Below are 25,886 nucleotides of genomic sequence, written 5' to 3'. Positions count from 1 at the left end.
TGAAGCATTGCCGGTGGACAGGTCCAGAGTGAAGGGGGGGGAGGTCTGGATTACCAGCAGCTCAGGAGTGATGCTCATCTGGTCCAGAGCGTAGGGGGGTCTGGATCACCGGCAGCTCAGGAGTGATTGCTTCATTTCAAATCGATTGTGGTGGTGTACAGACGCAAAATTACAACAATTGTATCACTGTCAAAATACTTATGGAACTGACTGTATATTTACAGTATATATGCTCAAACTTTAAGGACATCATCCTAGTTTAAGTAACCGTAAAACTGTAAGCTTCGATTAGATTTGCTTGTTTCAGCCAACATGGCAGATTCTTCCATGGATATATTCAGATGATCTAAACCTATAACAAAATAAAAATAGATGCATAAAAGTATTATACTAATGAATCATAACAAAAGTGAAATATCTCGAACACGTTTTCAGGAAACTTCCATGAATTTATGGGAACTCATGCTGGGACGAGTGGAACGACAGGTAGTAAATTCTACTGAAAATTGCCTTATTCAAATTCATTTCTCCCTCCCGTTGCAATTGGTGTCATTCTAATTTGGTGGATTTCTGCATGCCAATTTGAATATGTGCATGCACCTTGTCCATAAGTGTAAATATCGTAACTGCCTGTGCTATTGTTTTTTCATGACGTGTGTCCAGCATCTTAATGTCAGTATGCACCCCTTAGTTTTACGGTTTTTGTGTTTTCTGTCTTTGTTTTAGATTTTGAAAAATAGTTAATAAAATATGTTTAGAGAATATTTTAGGTTTAATTCAGAGTAATTTACAGCTAATCCAGTTCAGTGTCATGCATGACAAATCCTCCACAAATCTGTCTTTTACATGTCAGTAAATTCATTTTATCGTCTGCTCAATGTCACATCTGGGTCAGATTCTAGAGAAGTCACATTTTTTCCCCCTTATTGTACACTCTTAGGAGATGAATAATTCTTTGGTTTAATTCTAAGGGAACTCTTAGAGGTCCTGTGTAGACGCTAACAGAAAAAGAATTTTAGATTAAAAAGAAATAATAATTATCTAATTATCCAATGTCCCCTTAATGAACCCATGAAGGGTCCTTTTTTTTCTAAGACTGTACAGCAATTTGCGCATGCTTGTTTGTAAATTTGTGTTGGATGTTTATACATTTATAATGCATAATCCAGGGAAATCCTGCGTCGAAGATTTATTTTCTAATCCTGCACTCTCTTTCTAAAGGTTCAGTAACCGATAAACCTCCAGGACCACCTAGCTCTGGCAAAAAAGGTGAGTTGAGATCTACAGAAGCTGTTTGTGACCTTGTGTGTGTGCATGTGTGTGTGTGTGTGTGTACATGTTTATAGCCATTTGAGAGAACCAAAGAAGGACCAAAGGTCCTCAGATTGATTCAGAAAATATACAGTGTTTATTACAGCTCTTATTTGAAAAAAAAAAAAAACATATTTTAAATATATTTCCTTATGGTTATAGAGCCTGAATTACACATTTTTAGAATAATCATGATCTCAAAACTATGACATGCAGTGACCAAAAAAAAAAAGTCAAAAAGTAATTGAAAAAAGTGTTAAATCATAAACTGTACAAACCTTGTCAGTTTTTCAAGCTCTAAATAATAAAAAAATACTGTTTGGGAGGGTTTTTAGGAATAAGTTTTTGATACCTATATCAAGCATAGGTCTTTAGATTTAAATGTCAGGTGATACTTTTTCTCAGGTACTGTATGTACGTATGTATGTATATCTGTACATCTGGGTATGTGTGTGTATTGAAATTTATTTGATTTGATGCATAATCAGAGTAACAGAGGTTAAACTGGAGAGTCACTGCCTGTGAACTTTAGAGGATGGTGTTTTCTAGTGTCTCCTTGCCTTTACTGTAGGCTGTAATGTAGCAGGAAAAAGCACTTTCCTCTTTTATCCCATCTTGTTAGTTTATCCGACTTCAGTCAGCTCACTTCACAGTTTCTATTCTACAACCGTTCTACAAGAAGCAACTTATTTGTGTCAAGCTTGACTCCAGGCCTGAGTTTATGTAAGTAGGTGCTTGGCTTCTCGGGGCCATAAACAATGAAAACTTATTGTTGTTAGCTTTTACAGCCGGTATAAGGACTTAGTGCTGATCAAAGCCTTGGAATTGACGTTCCTGCCCCTTTCTCTGACACAACACACAGTGAAATCTCAAACCACTCATCCAGAGGTTAACAGCAGCCAGGATGCTCTGGAAAGCTAGACTGTCGTTTACAGGCCCCGGGGGCGGCGTAGCGGGGTGGGAGTGTGGCTAGAGATTTACTGCACAAGGGCAGAAAGGAGTGTGTATGGAAGGGGTTTACTGTGAAGCTTGCTCAGAGTTTGTTCCTGGATCTCACTTTTTTTGGATCATGTTACACTTTACCTACATTAGGAAGTACCCTCGGAAATACAGCTATGGCTGAGTGCTCATTAAACGCTTTCATTTAAACACGTAAAATTTCTGTTCATGAAGACCATGGCCCAAGTCTGGTCTTACTGAACTCCACAGGTTATCCATGTCTCTCAAGCTGTTCACGTTCATAATTTCAGTACATAAATGCATTTGCCATTTGGAGTTAAGCCTCTTGCCTTGTCCACATGTATACAGATAGTTTTTACTCCTCCGTTTAAAAAAAAAAAAAATCCCATTTACACAGGATGGATTAGTGAATCCTGGGCTCCTGGGCAGGAACCTATATAGGACCTTCCTCCCCACCCTGTTACTCATGAACCGATGCAGGGACCCCTGACTACCCCACCCACAATCCAACATATGCAAATAACAGTGCATACATTACTAAATTGCATATTCATTATGAGTATTTAAGTAGCCCTGGTGCTGTGCAGAAGGCAGACTTACTGAGCAGTAGAGAAGTCGAAATGTGGAAAAGCACCAACATGTCACAAAAAAAGCACAAAAAAATGACAAATACAAGGATTCCTTTGTGTGAACTGATGATGAGGCGGAGCCACTGCTTATGGTTATGCTAGAATACAAAGAGTTCACCCGGGTATTATGCAAAACCACCATATGTAGTACATTCTGTACTGCCAGGGCTTCGGTAGCTTCAGCAGCAAAACAGCATATATCATCTTCAGGCTCACAAGGATGTAATAATAAAATAAAGCAAAATTAAATGCAAACACATTGTCAACTTACAGACCACAAAGTAACACCATGGTCAGCAGCCATGATACGGGGTCATCATGATAAACGATAAAAGCCTTCGCCCATTCGTAACACAAGAAAAATTGCAGTGAATACGCACAGGTTTACACGGTTGACATCAGCGTCAACATACAACAAACATGCGTCAACAAACGTTTTTTTCCGTCCACATGAAAAGACTGGAGGGTTTTTTCAGAGACCCAAATCACTGTTTTCATGTTGGAGGCAAAAATACAGAGGAAAAAAAAAACTTTTTGAATATATCTATATAAGTGCGGACAGAGCCTCAGTAGGGAATAAAAAAAAACTAAGAACAGAGCTAAGAAAAGAGAAAGAAAAGAGCTAAGAACTTTTTTTTTAACCCCAACAAAATTGATGGTTCTTATTAAAGACTACATTATTTATAACTGAGACGAATCAATTTTTTCCATCTGTTTGAGCCCAGTGCTAATGGGGATCATCTTTTAAAGCAACTGAAATTTGTGATTGCTTTCTAATACAGTTCATGTTAGTGTTGGTTTTGTGGGCACACAATATGCATGTCTAAAGTCTAAATAATTGGTGACTTTCCACTGTGAACATGTATTTGACCACATTTTTTTTCCTTGGGCAGGGATAATATTCAGTAAAGCTTATGTAATCTTTAATGTTCAACACTTTTTTTTATTCCAAGTGTGAGCCAAAGCAAGCAAAAGCTAATCTTGCAAACGTAGTCTATTGGGAATAATTGAGTAAGTTTGTACATGTACGATTGAACAGCATAATGTAACACTCAATGGGCCTTATTATATTTAGAATGCCAGAATGCATGTTAATATTCTAGTCATAGCAATGTAATATGCAATGCATTACAGGTTCAAATCTGAATGTTGCTGTTTTTTGGTAATAGCTTAGTGAAAATGAGAATGTTAGACTTCAGCTAAGAGGGTTTTTTCCACTCAGTGTGGTTCTTGAGTGAATGGCAGCTACAATACCTAATTGCAGTTTAAATCATGACCTTGTGTGTGACCCAGCCTCCTATACCAACTGATTATAGCATTAGCATGACTCCCTTGCATGTGCTCGATGGGGCCCAAAATGCAGAGGGCCGAATACAATGCCACATATCTGGGTAAGTACTGTAGGACACTACAGTCATAATAATGCTTAACTTGTATATAAATAGAGAAATAGCCACCACATGAGCACTATTGTATTCCCTATTGGTTTTTAGGTATTACTGATACTCTATTCTTTATATTCTGGCTATTCTTTCTGTACCTCTTAGTTTTAATTCTTTCTGTTTCCTGTGCTCTTTGCCGGGCCATGTGCAAATCCCAACCATTCAACAGTTCTGGAGAGTAGATTGTATTAACCTCAATAATGGTAGTCTCTTTCCGGTTCTTTCTCACCCTCAACCCAGATGATGGCTCCAAACCCACACCCACAATGGAGACCTACATCATCACAGATGGTGAAGGTAAGTCCATCTCAGAAATAAGCATTATAATACTCTAGATGTTATCTCGGATTATTTATGTGTTAGCCATGTGTGCTGCTCATTACGAGCCAGTGCAAAATGTTCTATGTTAAAGTGTTCTCCTGGTTTTTCGGGGTTCACAGAGATCACAGCCCCCACACTGTGGGGGAAGCAGCTGCCAAACAACAAAGATAAGCAGAACAGCTCCAGCAGCAGAAAACCAGGTGGGAGTGCGCACTTTGTTTCAGTGTGTTTATAAGTATAATTATATTTAATTATAATCTTTATACTTAATACATTGCTGGGCGGGGAGTTTCCAGTGATGCATCAATGGCAGCACATTAAAACTTACACTCAGCCAACAACTTTGCTTTAAGTTTATTTTACTCAGCTTTCTCTCACCAAATTAAGATTTAGAGCAACATGGCTTCTCCAGCCAAATCATCACGTAAGCCTGAGACTGACTTCCCTCCAGTTAAAAAGAAATTTAAAGACACGGCATTCTCACTAGAAAATTTTTTATGCCGTTATCTTGAAAGGCAACAAGCCTTTTTAAACAAGCACATTCTGAACAGCATAGCAGGGTGAACTCTCTTATTTCAGCTGCCGTTATGGATGCCTTGGCTAATATCTTATTGCCTCAACTGGAACACCTTAAGGTCAGATTTCGGGAGGTTACAGACAGCCTGCAGTTTTCCCAATGACAATCTGATAAACAGACAAGATAAGATAAAACCATTAGCCACTTACAGTCCCAGGTTGACATTATTCAACACACCGGCCACTCTAACCATGCTATACTTCAGGATCAGGGACGAGAAGTTGAGAAGCTATGTGCTAAACTCACCGAAATGGAAAACAGAAGTCGCCAAAATAATGAGATTAGTTGGCCTACCTGAAGCAGTTGAGGGCTCAGTTTGCCCATGTAGATCCATACCCCAGCTGGTCATGAAATCCCAATAGAGAGGGCCCGTTTACAAGAGGAAGAAAAATGGCTCCAGTCCAAGAACTCTGATTTTACGTCTTCTTAAATTCACTGATAGGAAGGCGATATTAAGAGGAGCCGGGGCTGGGCATCCTACATATGACAAACACACTTTGTTTTTAGCAAACAGACATTGAAAATCATCAAAAGAAAAGAGATGTCACAGTTCAGGAAACGTTTGGAAGCAGCAGACGTGCAGCTTCAATCACATCTGCTGTATCCAGTGACTCTGGCGGTTGTTTACCGTGGCAAGCACACATGGCAAGAGTTTCTTCACTCCATATCAAAATCAGTATGATCTCATGGCGATACAGATTGCAGTCAGATTTAAAGATTGCACACCCAAACACCTAATGACATCAGCGCACCTGTTCAGGTTCAACCTTCAGCCACCAGACGGCCAACAAACTTAGCCGCGGCATCTCGTCAAAACATCACCCTAGAGGATGCTGCATTGTTTGTCGGGTGCGGTGAGTTCCTCTGAATTTAGCCAATTGTGTTGGCCCTGCGTGTAGCCACTTGTAGGCCTTTTGGTTATAACGTTAAATGTTAGCTAGTTAAGATTTAATGGCAGTAAGTGCGATGAGCTGTGACATAGAGATTCTTTATAGATAACCATATGCTGCTCTTGGAGAGTAGTCATAAAACAAAGCCATGCCTCCAAATAGATTAAGTTGTTGGCGGAAGGAAGGGTGTTGTCATAGAGCAATCACGGCTCAGAGAAACCAAGGGTTCCTATGCTCTGCGGATAGTGTTTATGTACATAGGTTGTGTAGTTTGTTCTCATTTCGATTAGGTCATCACACCAATGGTATATGGAGCGTGCAAGAATAGGTGGGCAATTCGATATTTTGTTAGCACTCCTGCATGCATAAATGTTTGAAATGAATATAATGAGCTGGAATCTTCAAAGTTTAAACAATTCAATAAAACACACTAGATGTCTTCATCGCAAATGAGTGTCTTTCGCTTTAATACAGGAGTCTCTCCTAAGATCAGAGGACATACTCCGTTTTCAGAACAAGCATTATAAAGTGGTCGCCCATTCATGTGCCTCCTTATGGTCCAAAGGCATCTTAATCATGTATGACAGAAAGTTACCGCTGCAAATTGATGCCTTTTGTTTAGTCGATGTGGGCCACGTTGTTTACATAGTGGTCAGTATTCGTCATTTAAAAATAATTTTTGCACCAATTTATGCACCCAACAAGTTTGAAAACGATTTCTTGCCAAGAATTTGCAATTTGCTGTTACAAACTTTAGCTTATCATCTTTGTTTGGTGAGGTAAATTCACTCCCTCAGGAACATCATTCTTTCTCTATCTCAAACTGAGATCAGCTGTGAAAACCTATGGCATCCCCTGGGACAGCCCAATTAGTTCACATCCAATGACTGAATGGTTTATGCCCTGTTCCTCCAAATGGGGCATAGTCTCATACATATACAGCGTTTTGGTGGATAACCATAACCTATTACTTCTACATGGGAAAGAGGATTAAAATCGGCTTGGAATGAATCCTAACTGGAAAACTATTTGGCCAAATTTTAAAGACAATCTCGAAAAATCTAACTCATGAACTGATTAATTTTAAATGCATACATAGGGCATATTCTACACCATACTTCTGAAACAAAATGGGTAGGGTTTCCATTCCCTATTGTACCATTTGTAATGTTAATGTTACTGGAACTTACTTGTGTGTTCTGGGATAGCAGTAAAATCAGCAAATTTTGGGAATGTGTATTGTCAGTACTGCCAGGACACCCTTAGGGAAAAATCGCTGTCTGTTTTTATTATGTGATGACAGCACTTTTACTTTTACACAGACTCAGAAGTGGGTAGTTTTCACTGGCCTAACCTCTGCAGAAATAATGTACAAATAGTATACTTCAGGTATAAGTATGCTTAGACAATGGCTTTGATTTTATGATGACATAGTGTCATTAGAATGAACCACTGCTATGATAAAGCTAAACCAGCCACAGTAAGGACATGGACAAGGATTGCATTGATTCTGAAGGGCCTAAGCAGTGACGACTGAAATGTATGCCCTTTGTAACCCACCCTGTATGCTTTATTTAATTTTTTCCATTGGGTGTGTGTTGTGTCATTTGGACAGTTTTTACTACAATCTATGTTTGTTTCTCTTTTGTCGGTTTCTGTAATTTTACATGTAACAAGATAATAAAAAATCGACCAGAAAAAAAATACATTGCTAGACACTTGTTTTTAACATTTACTGAGAAATCGTGCAGTCTTGATGGATTACTACAGAACAGTATTTGGTTACTGCTTGTTGTTTACTGTTCCTGTGTCTCTGTGATCACAAGGTACTCTATGTCCAATATGTTACCAGTCAGATCCCATCAAAGCTACATGTTATGTTTATGTAGCACCGGTGCTAGAAAAGTTGTGTTAGCATAAAAGAAAGTCAGTAAGTCATTGAGTCAGTAATAAGACTGCTAACAAGTGTTGATCCTCCCAAGTAGTTAAATTAACTGTGGATAAAATACAGACAGAATTTTTGAGTTTTGAGCAAAATGTAGAATTTTCCAGAAGCTTTCATTTAGCACTTTGCGACCTGACATTATAAACACAGCCAAAAAAAAAAATAGCAGTGGCTTTTACAGTTAAAGGAAGTGTATATTTGTTTCAGTCCTAAAAATCAGTGAAAGACATTTAAATATGGTTTTGCTAACTGCTAGCACTGCTAGTCCTGGTCAGTGTGTGTTGCCATAAAAACCGAGTCAGAAGAGATGAACAGCTCTTAGTCTCCAAGCTATGAAGATTAGCAAAGCTCTGCTGTGTGAACATGCTAATATTTACATGAAAGCATTTGCACCACATAAATGTATAAAATTCTTTCATATGAATGTGAATATGATCTTTCTTTTTTTTAGCACAGTTCCACTTTAAATATTTTTTTCTCCTCACCACAACTGAATCAGCCAAGATATGTTTGGTGTCTTCTTCTTTAGTTTTATGAGGCTAAAGTAGCTAAGGGAAGTTTACAGTTAGCAGATGAGTACTGAGCAAATCAGATGCCCAAATCATCACACAGTGCTGAACTTCGTTGTGGTGTTAAGTAATCATGTATGCTAAAACACTAGTTGCAGCCATCTTGAAGCTAGAATCTCTTTCTTCCTCACCACATACTGTGATACAAGTGATTCGGACTATAATCTATTTCTAATTTCAACTGTATAATAAACTTCACACATTTTAAAATTACACATTTTTATGATGTTATGAAGCTAAAATGTACACTTTTTGTTACGTAGCCAAAGAGTGTCTACTGAGTAACACTTCTGTTACCTATTAGCTTCATTAGCTCTAACTTAACAACTAAAAAAAACTTTAAAAAAAGCTAAGCCCAAATTAATTTTTAAATGCCTACTTTGTCAGTATTATCACTAGCTGCAATGAGTAAAGCTTGTATTGAACCTTAAGCTCACAGATCGTCATCCATGAAGCTCTACCTCGTATAGCCAGATGGATTTCAAAGCGTCTCATATTAAAGCATTTTTGCCAAAGCATTGAAGTGATGCAGATTACACAATGTGTTTGGTCTTGTTTTAGATTCAATATAAAACATGTCCAGGAGTGGGAAACCTAACTCCGCTCGGATTATGGCGCCTGTCTCTCTCTCTCTCTCACGGCTCTCTTCAGGGTAATTTGTTTAGTGTGTCTCTTCCGCAATTTCCTTCAGATGAATACGGCACCCTCTGGGCATGCCTAGTCAGCTCCACAAGGCTGGGGCAGTTTCACGCCTTGGCAGGGGAAGTGCGCAAGAGAGGATTGGATTATAGTCTAGGAGATTCATGATTGAGAGCAGAAGTGTATGTTCATTATGTATGAGTGTGCGTGTGTGCAAAGCATTTGCATGTGTAATTCCAGTAGCACGTTAAAAACTGAGACATGGCTGTAGGATAACTGTATTTCTTGCACACATTGCTTAAAGAGAAAAAGTTGTTTATCTTCTCGTCTGCCATGAAACATTTTGGGGTATTTTGTGGCGCAGCAAACACTCTGTCAGTGTAGCGTAAAAACTGATTTGTGTTGACAGCTGTTTGGGCTACTTTCAAGGATCCTCCTGCTTCTGATTAGCATTTGATGTTCTGAGACCATCAGTCCTCTGTCTGGCAATGTGGTGGTAGTTTTGGGGCAGTTGACAGAGGCTGTTGAGCTGGCTTAAAGATCAGCTTTTTGTACTTGAAAGCCCAAGGCCATGTGGTAGTTCCCAAGAGAGAGAGTAACTTTGGAATTGATATTTCATCTGCGAGAGAAAGTATCTCAGCATGAGAGAGTTATATTTTGAGTTGAAAATAATGTGTGGTGTATTTTGTATTGTGTTCTTACTGTATTAGAGATATGAAAATCAGAACGATACTGTATTTTGTAGCTATACACAATCATTTAAAGGCCGCTACCTATTACAGCCGCTTTATGAATTGTAATTTAAAACAGTATTTAGATCTTTTCTATATGTTTCATGTAATTGAATATTAATTCTGTCTCTTTCATTTTTGTATAAAACTTATACCAGCGTATTGTTAATAATGGGGGCTTAAAGAGTTTCTTTCTTTTGGTTTCCTTCTTTTGAACTATACTGAGGTTATGTTTTGGTTTCTTCTGTCTCTTCCTGTAAGTCTAAATATGGTGAACAAAAGTTGTTTTGCGTTATTAATCTGCAAATGTCAGCATCCAAAAAATGCAAGCGCACTATCAATGTATTGTAGCAACTGTAACAGAGTATTAACAATTAACAGACAAAAACATATGACTGATTTCAGAACCCTATATTTTATTTGCAATTTTTAAGATTATGATAGAATTGATGGCAAAAGACATATATTATCGCATACATTTATAGTTTTAAACACATGGTAATCTGACATTACAGTTTAGATTACTGGCAGCTTGGTCTTGCCCTTTTGAGAGGACTGCCAATCATTTTCTAATGAGCGAGAACTACTGTCCTGTGAGAACTATTGTCCTGAGAGAACTACTGCCCAAAGATTTGATAATGTTAAGTGAGAACCCCAGTGTAGTTTGTGCATCTGTCTGGAACGCAAAATTTTAAACAAAACATACAAAAATCCCAGTTGTTCAATAATTGTTCATCTTTGCTCCATTAAAATACACTATATGGCCAAAAGTTTGTGGACACCTGACCATAACACTCATGTGCCTTTTAAACATTGCATTCCAGATTTAGAAAGAATCAGAAACAAAAAGAGATTTATTTCCAACTGTGCTCACACACACAAGGAATTTGACTTGGTAAGTGAAGCTTCCAGTACCTACACAAACATGACAGCCAAACACATAATAATAAAATTAAAAAAATGTATAGAAGACACAATAAAGCTTAAATTTAATTTAGTCCCCCTTTGCTGTTATAATAACCTCCTTCTTCTGGGAAGGCTTTGCACTAGATTTTGGAGCATGACTGGGGGGGACTTGTGATCATTCAGCAACAAGAGCATTAGCGAGGTCAGGCTCTGATATCGGGTGATGAGGCCTGGGGTGCACTCATTGTTCCAATTCATCCCAAACGTGTTCAGAGGGGTTGAGGTCAGGGCTCTGTGCAGACCACTTGAGTTTTTCCACTCCAATCTTGGCAAACCATGTCTTCATGGACCTTGCTTTGTGCACAGAGGTAATGTCATGATGGAAACGTTTGGACTGGGCCCCTTAGTTTCAGTGAAGGGAAATTGTAATACTACAGCACACAGAGACGCCCTGTACAATTGTGTGTTTCCAACTTTGCGGCAACAGTTTGGGGAAGGAACACATTGGTGTGATGCTCAGGTCTCATTCCTTTGGCCATATAGTGTAGACGATTTTTAGTCATTAAAATAATGACTTGCACCATGAGTGATGAGTAATATAACTATTCTACATTTAATTGCAGCAATCTTTCAATGTAATTCATGGGATATTTCTCATGAAGTCTGTTATGTACTCTCATGATCCTTATCTCCTCTCACTGTATCAAACTGGACCTCCTGTGTCTTTTCCTCAGATAACTTTAGTACACGAGATAATTCTGGTACAAGAGCCGAGTGTGCACGGGTCTAAAAGATTTGATAGCTGCACTCGAACTACAAGTGTGTAAGTGTCAATCAAATAATTTGCACCAGATTGGGATGGATATCTCAATGTTATGACACACTGATGACGGTTACATCTACGTTCTCGGTTTCCTCGCACCTTAAAGAAACATGCTGATACATGGATTGGTGACACTAAATTGCACCTAGGTGTGTATGAGTGTATAAATATGTGTGTGTACATGGTGTCCTGTGATGGACTGGTGTCCCACCTGCCTTGTGCTTAGTGTTCCCAGGATAGGCTCCAGATCCACCACAACCCTGAACAGGATAAAGTGGCTACTGAAGATAAATGAATCAGTGAATCAGTGAATTAATGAATCAGGAGAGATAAAAGGTGAACATTCTATTTACAGGATACTTGTCTATATTATGAGCACTTCCGAGCTGTTTTGTTTGGCCTGAAGTTGGAGACTACTATGGAAATCACAGCACTTTACTGAAAGCGCACTTCTACGAATCTATTAATCAACAGTAAATATAAATAAATGCAATGACAATACAGTTCTTTCCTCAGTTGTTCTATCAGTCAGACAGGAAAAGACTCACCAATAATATTTCAAAACACATTTGGAGAAAAAGAAAGGGTGATGATTCTGACTATCTGGGATTTTTTTTTTTTGTGTAAAAGGGGAAAAAAAACAATTTTCTTTTGGGAATCATAGCTGTCTGGCGCCAGTATACCCCCACTATAGTAAACAGTGCTAAATAATTTGGTTGTGAGGAGCCTTGGATAGGAGCGAGAGCAACTCATAGCAGCTCAGAGCACTTGAGCACGAAGCCTTGATTCGCACTCATGCTCCAATGGCAACCGCTTGCTGGAAACAGGTCCCATTCCAACCTCCCCCCCACACCAACACACACACACGCACCACCCGCTGTGCCCTTCCAGCCAGGTCCCACTTAAATCTCCCCAGGACTGTTCCAGAGCATGTCAGTACTGTCAGGCTGTGTACCAGATCTGTTTGCAAAAGACACAAAAACAAAAACACCAGTATTTGGTTACAGCCAAAGAGGTCATATATCATGCTTTCCAGTCAGTTTTAGACATCCCTTTGGCTTCTGCAGCCTTTGCCCAGCCCATGGCATGGTCTGCCATTTAAAATCCCACAGTTCCTTCTTTATCCAAGAAATTCTCTTACCCACAACATAAACTTGGAAAGTAACATGAGCTTGTATAAGATGACTAGGGTCATTAGATTAGAATTTTTTGGGGGGATTTGGACATTGGCGTGTTACTGTGGTTTAGGTGGGATGGTCTTGGTTGGGTATGTGGTGTGTATGTGTGTGAGAGTGTATAAACTACATAAGCTACTCTTTGTTTTATTGGCCCACCTGTTTGACAGCTTGAATAGGACCTTTACAGAAAGAGAGCATGATAAGGAAAGTGGCTGAAATTGCTATTTTTGGGATTCCATATACACACTCCATTAAAAAGGACATGAATTAACAGTGCTAAAAAAAAAAGCAGAGCTAGCTAGATTAGCTTCAACATGTTGTACAGCACTGTTGTACTTGGCCTCTACACAGTCAGCAATGTGCTAAATGGATCTTAACATAAATACAGATTTATGAGCAAGGCGTTAAAACATTTAAACAGACATCTGTTAAGTGTTCGTGGTGTTAATAATGGTTGGAGGGGTGTGTGTGTGTGTGTGTGAAGTTTCAGGCCTCAGAGAAAGGTCAGGGATAAGAGAATATCTTGAGAATATTTCCATCTCTAAGCTTCTGCATGTCCTAATTTAAACAAGCACTTCCACTTTCCGTCCGCTGCCTTGCGTCAGCACTGGTTTTCATCTGGCCGTCGTAATTTTTTCAGTCTGGACCAACTAAGAGGAGAGTATGGCTATACGTTGTATAATCACAACCTGTAGAGCTGACAACATTGTCATGAAATCCCCTTTTTATAGATTTTATCTGTAAAACTTTTTTATTTTCTCTTCCTGGTCCTGTCTCCGCCCTTGTTATGTCATGCTCATATCATTCTAATTATATCCATCTGTATCCTAAATAGTTTTGAAATTAATACCCTAATGTTTCTCTGTCTTGTTGCAAAGTTTCATTCCTTGTATCTGTGTGTCACCGCGCCTTGTTCCCAACATTTCGTTTTTCAGTTTCCTAGCTCCAAAACTCTAGTCTTACTTCTTGGTTTTGACCCTCATGTCTGTTTCTCCCGTTCTGATTATGGATTGTCCGATGTTTTGTGACCACTGCTTTGGAATTTTACAATGATTACTTGTTTGCCCCTAATAAACATGTTGACTTTCAGCACTTGCGTCCTGCTGTTTTTACATGCATGTTTCAAATATAGTTCTTATATAGTTCTTTTTTTTTTTTTTGATGCTATCTAAATGAACGTACACAAAATAGCCGATGATATTGAAGTGGGCGAAAATCTATCTAGTTTGCAGAATTATTTACAAATATAAAACATGAACACAATAAATTTGGTCTGATAAAACCAGTTGCCATCTAATGTGACAGCTGAATGGAGTTGACCTGTGTGCAATTAAAGTGTCATATACACCTGTTTCTGGAACGCCCCAAAGTTTGTTCATCATGACGACCAAGGAGCTCAAAACAGCATCAAAACAGCTCTGGGACGGATTTCTAGAAAACATATTAATCAGGGATAGGCTATATAAAAATATCCTAAATTTTGAACATCATTAAATACATTATTAAAATGGAAAGAATATGGCACAACCACAGCTTTGCCTTGACTATATTGCAGATTATACTTTTATGAACTGTTTTATGTAGATTTATGACATGAAATCCTAATTAAGTCCATTTCCATTCCGTTTCAGGTTGTAATGATACGAAATGTTGAAAAGTACAATATGTATGCAATACACTGTATATGTGCATTTTCAACTATCGCTTTATTCTGTATTTACCAAAGATTTGATCAAATTTTACACAAATTCCTGTTTCTTGTTTATTGCAAGATGTGGATTCATATTTTATTGTCTTCACTTTCTTTCATCTGAAATTGATTCACCATATTCAGTCATAGCGATTTGTATTCACTCTACTCATAAAAGGAATATGTGACAGTGACAGTACCAGTGTTTCTATGAGGTGTATTAACTGATTGTGTTTATCATGATTCTAGAGAAAGTTTCCTCTTGTGACCAAGAGAGACAGAGTGCACTCGAAGAGGCTCGGCTGAAGCCGAGAGAGGACATCTTTGTCCCAGACTGTGGGCCGCTGGGCCTGTACAAGCCTGTGCAGTGCCATCAGTCCACCGGCTACTGCTGGTGTGTGCTGGTAGACACAGGACGACCCATACCCGGAACCTCGGCCAGGTGAATACAGGACATAAAGCTTAAGCAACTGCATTTAAACAACAGTGCGTTTTTATTAAACAAGCACTTGTCTTTTTATGCACTGTGTTTTGTGTTTATTAAAATGACCAAGAAGTGCATTTTATTTAGAATGAAATAGTAAAATTAGTTAATTGGATTTTTTTTTTCTGTATGTGAGGAGTCTGAGTAAAGCAGAGGTGTGTCTCAGTTTCATGTTTGTTCTGACTTTGAACTTAAGCCCATTTTTCTTCAGTCCAGCTGAAATGTATGTTTTATGGAATGATTATTTTTATTATTAAATATTATTAAATACATAAATGTGACATTATATTAAATATGACATAATATTAAATACATAAATATGACATTATTAATGAATTCATAGTATCATCATTTTAAAGATCGTGAAAAATCTTTTTTTTTTTTTTTTTTTCGGGCAGAGGATATCGGAGCAGACATCTCCAATCTTATCTCAGGGAGCAAATTTTGAACGCATAAAATTATAACTTTACGTAAAGTGAGCTGTAAGTGTAACAGATGGGTGCTTGGTCAGCTTATCCTTCCATCCATTGTTTTCTTTATGGGGGGCACATCAGATTAACCAAAATATTTTATTTTATTAAGTCAAAAAAGTCAAAATAGTGAATTAAAATAGCATATACTACACATGCAGCTTCATGACCTCAATTTAATATCTAGTGTTTACTTTAAGTTTTGCACATGATAATAGTCTTTTTTCATTTTAATATTAAATTTATATGCCTTTTTTTCTTTGTTTGTTTGTTTGTTTACTTTTTTATTACCTTTGACCAAAAAGAAAAAATGTGATCTGCGCTTTCACTCCTCATTTTGCATTCCCTAATTTTTGGGGGGGGGCCTTAAAAGGAAATGCTTATGTTAAAGGCATTGGTCTAGATACTTCTGAAAAGCCCCATCTCAGACACCCCTACTCAAGAAAAATCTGGCAACCTCAGAGGCTCGACCTACAAACTGGTCATTTTAATCATCGAAATGCGCCACATGGAAAATGATCTTAAGCAGCTGTGTAAATCGAGTCTGAATATGCGTAACTTTATCCAGGTAAATATTGATGAAATTTAAGCCACCAATTCTGAATGTGGCCCATACTGTCTCCTGGCAAAAAGCACAAATTGCTCTTGTATTGTTCTCATGATCCTTTTCCCTGTAAATCTAATGGTTTGAATGACTGCTTTTATTTAAATCTTTCAGCTTGCAGTTTTAGTTTGCAGTTTCATTTTGAGTTCAGTAACTGCCGGATGGATCATCTGCACGTTAGCTCTCTCATTACCCAAAATGTGAGACAAAGTGCACTCTCATGCTTAAAACACTCGTTTTTGGATCACTGAGCATTTTTGGAAGTACAAAACCAATCCTACTCGGAACAGCCAGTGAAATGAAATACACATGCTCCAGCAACTCTGTTTTTTATTCAAAGCTTGAATAAAACGACCAGCAAAAAACACATTCATTCATTTTTTTTTTTTAAAAATGAGTTCAGTTTGCTAATTCTCACTTCTAAATCTTCACTTCAGTCACTATTAATGACAGTATAAAACTAAAGCAAAGCATGCTGTGCAAAACAACTCAAAACTGCTTTTTTCTAAACTTCCCAAGCAAAGAGGTTAGTCACTGGGATTATGATTTGGTTTAAAATGTTCTTGACTCATTACTTTATTTGGTGAAACAATAGATGTTTTCCTCCTAATTTTCAGGTTTATATTCTTGTCTTGGCTCGTGTGGCTTTTTCCACTCCCCAGATTTCCCGGATTTTACTGACATTGTGTCTCAATTAGTTCAAAAATCTCTCTCCCTCTCTTTCTCTCTCACTGTCTGCTTTCTCTTAGATATAAAAAGCCAGAGTGTGCAGTCCGTTCCCCAGTGTCTGATGTGGAGGATCCGTTCAGAGACAGAGATCTAAACGGTGAGGAAAGAACGAGACGTATCCTCTTAGACTGCTCCCTATAAACCCACTGTGTAAAACAGAGACAATATTCTTGCTTCATAGCTGTGAACTTGTAAGTACTCAGTGTCTGTTTGCGCTCACTAACATCATTTGGGAAACCGTTATAAGTCCCATGTGTTGCCACCTCAAGGTGGTCCTTCTTTTAAGTGGGAAGCTTTCACAAGGTTCCCGGGCCCTTTCACTGGTTCCTGTTCCTTTACTTTGGTTGATCTACTTTCTCCCCTTCATTTAAAGTTTCATTATAACTGCTCTTTAATTCCCCATCTGGTATATTTACAGAGTAAAACATGGCTCCTGACTGTGCAGCAGATGTGTGCCGTGGTTTATGGCTGGTTGGAGGGGTGGAAAGGGGCTGCATTAAGAGGCGGGGGGGGTCGACTAGGGTGTTGTTGCCCCTGCAGGGTTGAGCGAAATAATTTTTATGTACTCTAGCTATGTGACCTGTCGCTCTTCAGAAAAACTTCACATCCTTATTCATAAAAATATGACTTTTCTACCTATAGAAGTGAAAAAATAGCAACAACTAATTAACTTTTTGACCTTCCTGCAGCACTTGCTGTTAAATAACACTAACAAGGAAGCAAATATATAATATTTTGCATCCATTCAGAACAAGAGTTTGAAATGGTTCGATCCAATTCCGTATTCAACATGCTCTAATTTAACACCCACATGGAGGTGCCGAGGCAGTGAAGCGGTGCGTCACGACTCTTGTCCTTGCCGCAATCACACTAATTGGATTCACCTGCATGCAACCGGACCCCAAACTCCCACACACTGCCCCAGAGGTCAAACAAGAGGAACAGGAGGAATGGTGCGTGAGGAGGTCAGAGGGAGTGTGAGAGAACGAGAAAGAGGCGGAGACCGGGGTGAAAATGTAAAACTAGATTCGTTTATTATGTTCTCCCGTTTGAAGTCGCTCTTTAAGAGACACAATTAGGGTGGAAACACTTGCTGTTAAGGCTCGACATCTGGACCAATTAAAAGGTACTAGTCGAAGTGTTGGGCAATGCGCAGTAAAGGTTAACTGGGTGCTGGATGAACATTATGTCACCTTGCATTTCTCTCTTTTTCTAATTTTTCCCCATTTATACATGCAAACACACCTTATAGGTAATTCTAAAGTAAATTTTAAGCACTTTTGTAACATGTATTTTTTGATTATAAGCCAAATTAATGAGCAAAAACGTTCTTCTTATTGTCATTGTGTGAGCTTATGATCATGTATATATCCTTTATTCAAATTTGATAGGCTGTCCAGATGGAAAGAAAGTAGAATTCATAACCAGCTTGTTGGATGCCCTAACAACAGACATGGTAAACACCATTAACTCACCAACTCCCTCTGGTGGTGGGAGGTAAGAAGTTTTTTTTATTTGAAAATCTGAAAATTTTGAAAATAAATGAATGCTACACTCTAAAAAAAAAAAAAAGAAAGATTAGTTCCTATGGTGGAACTTTTAAAGAAAATATGTAGAACCTCACAAAAGGAGGCAAGAAAATCTCAGAATCCCAAGAACCCCTAAAGGATAAATCAACCCTGAATTATCCACTACTGTGAATTAATCTTTATAATTAACATGTTTCTTCAGTGGTGTCCAAAAAGGTTTCCGTTTTTAATTTAAACTTCTTACATATACGCACTAGTCTATTTTCACTTTTGTTAATGGCTTCCTACAATACCCACAATTCTGTTTACTTCCTGCTGATGCCAGTTGGAATTAGCCCTTGCTTCCGCTCTACCTAAAGAGAGCAATGCGGCAGCACTTTATTGCTTTAGTCTGTCCAGCACCTTCACCCTGTCATCTATGCACTTTCCTCAAACAGATCTTCCAAAGCTTCAAATTTCTTTGTAACCATATTTAATTAGTTTCAGCATTGAGATTTCCTTTAAGTATCAAAATACCTCTTGAGGAACAAGTTTTCTAAGAGTGTTGAACCATATTCATTTTATTTCAGCACACAATCTAATCTTATACACAATACAAAACCATGCTGATTTTTTCCAAACACTGTCCGGTGTTTTGCAGAAAACAGTATTGGACATGATTTCTGAGTGGTTTATGTCAGACAGCTGAAATGAGTTTAAGGTATATGCATTGAATGGCTGTCTCTTACCAAGCACCAATCTTCTGCAGATTTTCAGAGCCTGACCCGAGCCACACTCTGGAGGAGCGTGTGGTGCAATGGTACTTCTTTCAGCTGGACAACAATGGCAGCCATGACATCAGCAAAAAGGAGATGAAGCCCTTCAAACGTTATGTGAAAAAGAAAGCCAAGCCCAAGAAATGTGCTCGCAAGTTCACTGATTACTGTGACCTGAACAAGGACAAGGCCATTTCTCTGCAGGAGCTGAAAGGATGCCTTGGGGTCAATAAAGAAGGTGAACATTATGAAGCCAATCCTTGGAAAGAATTAAGGATGGGCGATTAATCTTATTGTGATATATGAATACATTTTCATGATGCACAGTATGTCATGTTATTTATGTCTGTTTGTCTTTTGTCTGTTTGTAACAAGCCACCAACAAAACAATGGACCCATTTTATGTGGAAAACTGTGCTGGCTATAACACAAAATAACAGTTTTCCCGCATAGAAAAGTCTTCAGGACAGAGGACTTGTTAGGCTGCAAGAGAGCGAAAAAAGAGAGGCTGAAAGAGAGGCTAGAAGAGAAAGACTCTTTAGAGCTGTCGTAACATAAGTGATAAGAGGAATTAATTTGTTTCATTGACATTCCATATCAGGAAATGTAACTATAAATTAAATTTAAAAAATATAATTGAAAATTGCTGTGGTGTTAGAGGAATAAAACACTTTTCCTATAACAGGACATGCTGTTATAAGAAAATAATCAACTTAACCTCACATCACACCACCTCATGGTTGATTATTTTCCTATAGCAGCACGTCTCATTGTATTTTATTCACTACATAATGCAGATGTTCACTACATAGCAAAATTCACACTTTAAAATATTAATTATTGTGTTAACTAATGCCGTAAATAATGTTAGTTACATTACAATACCATGAAACAGAAATGATGAAACTAACAGGGAGAGACAAATGGAATAAGAAAGCTTTCCAAGGTTTCCTGGAAGCTCAGGAACTACAGGACATTAAATGTAGACACACTGGCAATTTTCATCATGCTGCTGGAAATGGATACTTATGGAAAAAGACAGCTAGTCTTGTGAAATATTCCTTGAGTTCTTAAGGTTTACAAAACATGTGTGAGTTATGTAAGCACATATATGTCTCTCGTTCTCTCTCTCTCTCTCTCTCTCTCTCTCTCTCTCTCTCTCTCTTGCAGGTACTACAACAAGCAGCAGCAGTCAGGGGACAAGGCAAGGAACTAATTTGTTCAGTAAGGCCCCACTAATAGCTTTCACTAACATGTGCTTGAGTGGCTGCAGATGGCTCCAAATATAATCCATTAACATTCTAAATCACTAACACAGAACAGAATTTCAAACGTTAGTGAAGGATGTAGTGTTGCTGCCAATCCAGTGTAGTGTGTGTGTGTGTGTGTGTGTGTGTTGGCATAGCTGTATGTAGCAATTACTTTCATATTTCAGTATATTTGTGTCATAGTGAAGATGCTGCATATTTAGATTACAGTTTTAATATTTCATGCTGAAGAAACATAACGTCCGTAAACACAGAGTGACATGACAGTCAGCCATTCAGTTCACCTCAATGGCCCTGTCTGTGTGGAGCAATGAGGTAGTGGAATTACAGGAGACAGGGTTATCATGTCTGACTGGGAATAATTAGTCCTTGCCCTTAGTTGACCTGACCATTTAGGCCTGTCAGAGGAGGATGCACCTGTTTCTCCATTCACCCCCTCAAAGTGAGGTTTAATCCAACTTTTAACTTTACATGTCTTAGCCGTCCTACCCCATTAATCAAAAATCACTGGCCATAGTATGAAATGTTCCATAATTTGTGTTGGATTAAAACACATCTATGTTTGGAAAGCGCTCCCTTTTTTCTTCTAATTTACAGATATGAAATGACAGTCTGTCTGGAGTGAATGTAATGTTTCCACTGTTATAAATCCCAAATTATAAGGATATGATTTCTAAAATAAGCACTAGCAATCAGGACTGTGGTTTCTGCTAAGTCAGATGTCTGTCTTTCTTTCTTTCTTTTCTTTTAGAATATATTGTACATACATGGAGGAGGCATGGTGGCTTAATGGTTAGCACTATTGCCACCATGCCTTGGGGGTTTCCTCCGGGTACCCCAGTTTCCAAAATTGTCCATATGTGTGAAAGGGTGTGCCCTGAGTGCCCTGGGATAAGCTCCAGGCTACCCTGCGACTCTGTTTAGGATAAGCGGTACAGAAAATGGATGGATGGATGTAAGGAAATAATGAAATAGTAGTACATGTCTGGATTGCATGTAGGAAAATGTGGTGCTGAAATGGATGCTCGAGACATCATCATCCTTCGGCACACTGTGAGGAGACGGGATTGTTCAGACTTCAGGCTTTCCAATATTTATTAGCAGCTGGATTGCTTGTCTGTGATTTTTATTCATCCTACGGGAAGGCTACAATTTGGATTTGTCTTATGTCACCTGTTATTTTTTTAAAAATTACATTAATTTTATTTTATTTCTGTGGACTGGCGATAAACATTTCATATTTCAAACTGCCCAGAATAATTTATGTTACGAGCTACTGTGTTCTTTTCACTACCTTCCCTCTTTCCCTGTGAGTCTGTTTTTCTCAGCCTGCGTCTCTGTCATAGTTCGGTGGTTACTATGTGATGACAAGTCATCAGCCCACTGCTCTCGCTTCTCCTCTGTCTGGTGGGATCGTCTCGTTATTAGCAGCGTTGTGTCTGTTTACTCTGGCCTGCAGGCTGTTTTGGGCCCAGCAAGGCCTGAGCTCATGTGTTTACCCTGGCTCTACCTGCTTTGCACTGAAAAACAGTGGCTGAGGAGGGGCATAACGTCAGGCACGGCAGCGTATGGCTAGAGTTGCCAGGATAAACATCAGGTTCATTTGGACAGTCAAGGGGGGTTTCTTTTGCCCCCTGTCCACTGGTTTGCTTTAGATCCCTGTAGACATGCATGCCTTCCCCAGCACACACTTGGGGATTGATAAATTGGTGCAAATATGTTCTAAAAGACAGTTTTATGTCAGTTCATTGGAACAAACTGAATTGAAAATTGATGAGTATACTCAAGGTTTGGGAGGCACTGCTGCCAAAATATCTAAGACACAATGAGAACGAGTGCCCATTTTCCTGAATCTGGCAGCAGCTGAAGCTGAAAGTGACGTTTTAACTTTTTCTGTTTCTGAGCACTGTAAGGATGTTGGCTTAAAGCAATATGCTGTATCTGTAGCAACACCACCATTCCCACAGTGAATAGCTGACTTTACACCTTAAAATCTCTCACTCAATTTATTATGTTGTAAGGACTTCAGAGGCTCCTGCTTTGATTTGTGAAATGAATAGATGTATTTTTTCTTGGCTCTGTTTTCTTACAGTGTCAGAATGAACAGATGGGGCTTCATTTAAAATAGGCATGTTTTATAATTGTCTACAGATTTGACGAAAAAAAAGAAACATATAACCTTCAACCTTACGATTAAGAAGATTTTGAAGACATTGGCTAATCAAAGTTTGTAAGTACAATAAAGTTATGTCAAAGGGCCATATTCAGAGTAGTGAGTAGCCACAGACTTGCACGCTACTCAGACATTTGTGATGTGGGTTCAAATGAGGAGCAGTATTATGTCCAGCACTGACAGTTTTACATAACCACAATACATATATCATGCTGAAATTCACATTTTGGACATTGTAAATACACTCAAAAAAAAAAACCTATGCAGTGCCAATGGCAGGCAATGTACATACATAAATATGTCACTATTAATATATTAATAATATTGTGCCTTGTAAAATCCACAGAAAGGCTTTTTAAGACAGCATCTTAATTGGAATCATTGCTTATTATAAATAATAAGCAATTATTGTGAATAAATGACAAACTGAGTGAGCTGTAACCATAGCTCAGTCAGCTTATCCTTTAAACATTGGGCACATTTGCAAGAGAGAGCATCAAACTAACAAAAATATTGACATTAATTAAATTGACAAATCAAAATTGCTAATTAAAAACAGTTTAAATAGCTTCGTAGTATGATTTCATGAACTCAAGCTCATGGCCACATTAATGTGTGTGCATAATTAACTGTTTTTTTGTGATATAAGAGGAGTAGAAAAAGTAACCAAAAACTCCAAACAGTAGATGCATCATACTTTCTTCCACTGTACTTCTAGTTCATCAAAAAAAACAGGACATACTGGATCAAGTGCTATTTTATAAGCTGATGACTAATGAATCTGGAAGCCATATTGTTAAACCAAATGTGATAACTAGGACTATTCATGTAGCAATATACTGGCAGTATACTAGACTCATAGTAGATCTTCTGATTTATATATCATAATAGAAGTCTTTATTTCTATTTATTTATAAAATTGCCTCTTGCTTCTAGATTACATTGTATTATAGACAGCAAACAACAAAAATATTATCTGCTTTTTTGGTTGTATTTTTTGGCTTAATGCCATGTGCTTGTCTTTAAAATCAACCTAAGTACCTGCGCAAGTTGGCTCTGAATACGAGGAACTTTCCCCCATGTAAATATTGACATAACTTTTGAACTTAAGTCACTGCTTTGGCCTGTAGTTTTTTGTTTTTTGTTTTTTAAATATATGAGTTTTTCATGTGTCTTGCTAGCCAACTTTACAACGATTTCAGCAGTGTTTCACATCATCGTCTCTATCAAACACCACATTCCTCCTCTATCACAGAGGAAAGCCAGAGCACTAAACGCACTAATTGTTACCCTGCAGAGGGACAGTTTAACTTTTATGTCCTTACTGAAAATTAGGAGGCCTATTAAACCAGGGTGGCCGATTCTTCAAGGCCATTTGTTTTGGGAGTTACTCTTCTCTCTTTCTCTCTCTGAAACCCACCTGTCCTGCACATTTCAATACACATTCTTCTGCCTCATTGTTAGTGTTGTTTGGTGTTGCCTGGCATTGACAATGTGCTCCTGCTTTGGAAAATTTGTCTAACACATATTTTCTAACAGGTTTCTTAGAGGGTGATCACAAGTAAAGATGCTGTAACATCAGCACAGTTAGTCATACCAAAACCAGAAGGCAAATGTGCTCTTGATACTTAGGTTCATTGGCTAGAACGTGTGTGGCTAGCATTGCCAGGATAAACATTAGGTTCATTTGGACAGCCAAGGGGGGCTTACGTTGAATAATCCACTTGAAATTGCTAGTAGATCTGAAGAGCTTCTTGTACCTTGATAACCATCTGTTATCAGTGCTGCATTCTCCAGAGATATTGGGACACATTTTAGATTGCCTCACAGACATTCAGCAAATTTTGCCAGTGTATTGGTTACTAGGGAAAAACCTTTGATATGGTCAAATTATAGCAGTTTAAATTCTCTTTACCCAAAAAGTGAAAAGGGAGAAATTTGCATTTAAAGATTTCATGTTAAGGTCTATCAGAATGTAGTTAGAATGTAATATTCTGTTAGCAGGGGTGTTATATCTATTTGCATGTGAAATATAAGACATTGAGTATATGAATAATTCCAATTCAGAAATGTATTTATTTATTTATTTATTTAGTTGATTTAGAAATACTTTACAGCATAACCATCTGGCACATGCTGTATATTCTTGCTGACATTTATCCTATTGGAATTCTTGTATATTTCAAGACCGTAGAATTATAATATAGTATAATATAGTATAATATACTGTGGCATAAAGTTTGGACTCTCAATAATGTGTAAGCAGACACAACTTTAGAACTTTTTAATAGTTTAGGGCAACATTCTGGTTGTTAATGACCTCAACTGATCGAAAGCTTAGGTCTCTTTATTGAAGGAATATAGAAGGATGTCAAATAGATCTAGTCCAAAATTCTTAGGAAATGAGTTTCTTAAGAAATTTACAAGACCTTACTCTACAGCTTAACCTGTTACTTAACCTTAACAATTCTGTCTTTTCATGCAATTGGCTGATGTGAGCTCATGTTGGGAATACCAGACCCTTAAGCCACAGTGTCAGCCTGAGTGTCAGTGATTCAGTCAACTGTGTGTAGTCATTTTGCACTGGGCCGTAATGTGCATGGCTGTAATCACAGATCAGCACTCAGGTGAGGCTGTTCGAAGGCAGAGCGGATCTTGTTTCTCCGCTTTATCAGATGATCATGTCCGGGGAGCAGCTTTGTGTCCTTAATGGCGCAGTCATTTCACCACTTTCCCCTGCTGAATGAGAAGAGGCCAAAGTGGACTGCTTCTCTGGAGCCTCTTAATTGCCATAGGGGACTGGAGCTATAGAAGAGACTGAGTGCGCAGACACTCAGATCTTACAAGGTCCTCAGAACTAGTGGACAAATGAGAACTCTCAAATTCTCTCCAAAAAGCTCCTAAAGGCCATCACACTAAATAATGGACATAAAAGTCAAGTTATCTTGTGAGCGCTCAAATATATAGTTGTGCTTAATAGTGCTGTCTGTTGTGATACACGTACAAAGCATCTACTTTTCAGCTAAGATAGTGTAAGCAGTAAATCTGGCTGGTGTAATAAAACACAAACATACCCGTATTTGACTTGGAGCACACCTGCGTCACCCCACTCCCCCTCAGAAACCCGCTGTTAACCTTTCGTTCTTCTACACACACACACACACACACACACACACACACACACACACACACACACTCATACAGCCATGTGATCAGCTCTCCAGGGCCAAAAACCCCTCTACTACACATGCCCTTCCCCCACG

General features: G+C 38.4%; 1 protein-coding gene across 7 annotated transcripts in view; it reads left to right on the top strand.

Moving 5' to 3' along the window:
• Window positions 1-25,886, top strand: part of smoc1 (SPARC related modular calcium binding 1) — a 57,175-nt gene that overhangs the window by 27,204 nt on the left and 4,085 nt on the right. For 2 of the 7 annotated variants that reach the window (XM_026944166.3, XM_026944165.3), the window contains exons 6-14: window positions 436-486; window positions 1,222-1,269; window positions 4,550-4,639; window positions 4,783-4,863; window positions 14,861-15,053; window positions 16,919-16,995; window positions 18,290-18,395; window positions 19,176-19,420; window positions 20,353-20,386. In XM_026944166.3, the coding sequence (XP_026799967.1) occupies window positions 436-486; window positions 1,222-1,269; window positions 4,550-4,639; window positions 4,783-4,863; window positions 14,861-15,053; window positions 16,919-16,995; window positions 18,290-18,395; window positions 19,176-19,420; window positions 20,353-20,386 (925 nt within the window). Of the gene's footprint in view, window positions 1-435; window positions 487-1,221; window positions 1,270-4,549; window positions 4,640-4,782; window positions 4,864-14,860; window positions 15,054-16,918; window positions 16,996-18,289; window positions 18,396-19,175; window positions 19,421-20,352; window positions 20,407-25,886 lie in introns of all 7 variants that reach the window. The other 5 variants (XM_053237423.1, XM_026944167.3, XM_026944168.3 and 2 more) reach the window with 4 other exon arrangements.

Source organism: Pangasianodon hypophthalmus, chromosome 10 (genome assembly GCF_027358585.1).
Source record: "Pangasianodon hypophthalmus isolate fPanHyp1 chromosome 10, fPanHyp1.pri, whole genome shotgun sequence".
Lineage (NCBI taxonomy): Eukaryota > Metazoa > Chordata > Actinopteri > Siluriformes > Pangasiidae > Pangasianodon > Pangasianodon hypophthalmus.
This window is presented reverse-complemented; position numbering and strand designations above follow the sequence as displayed.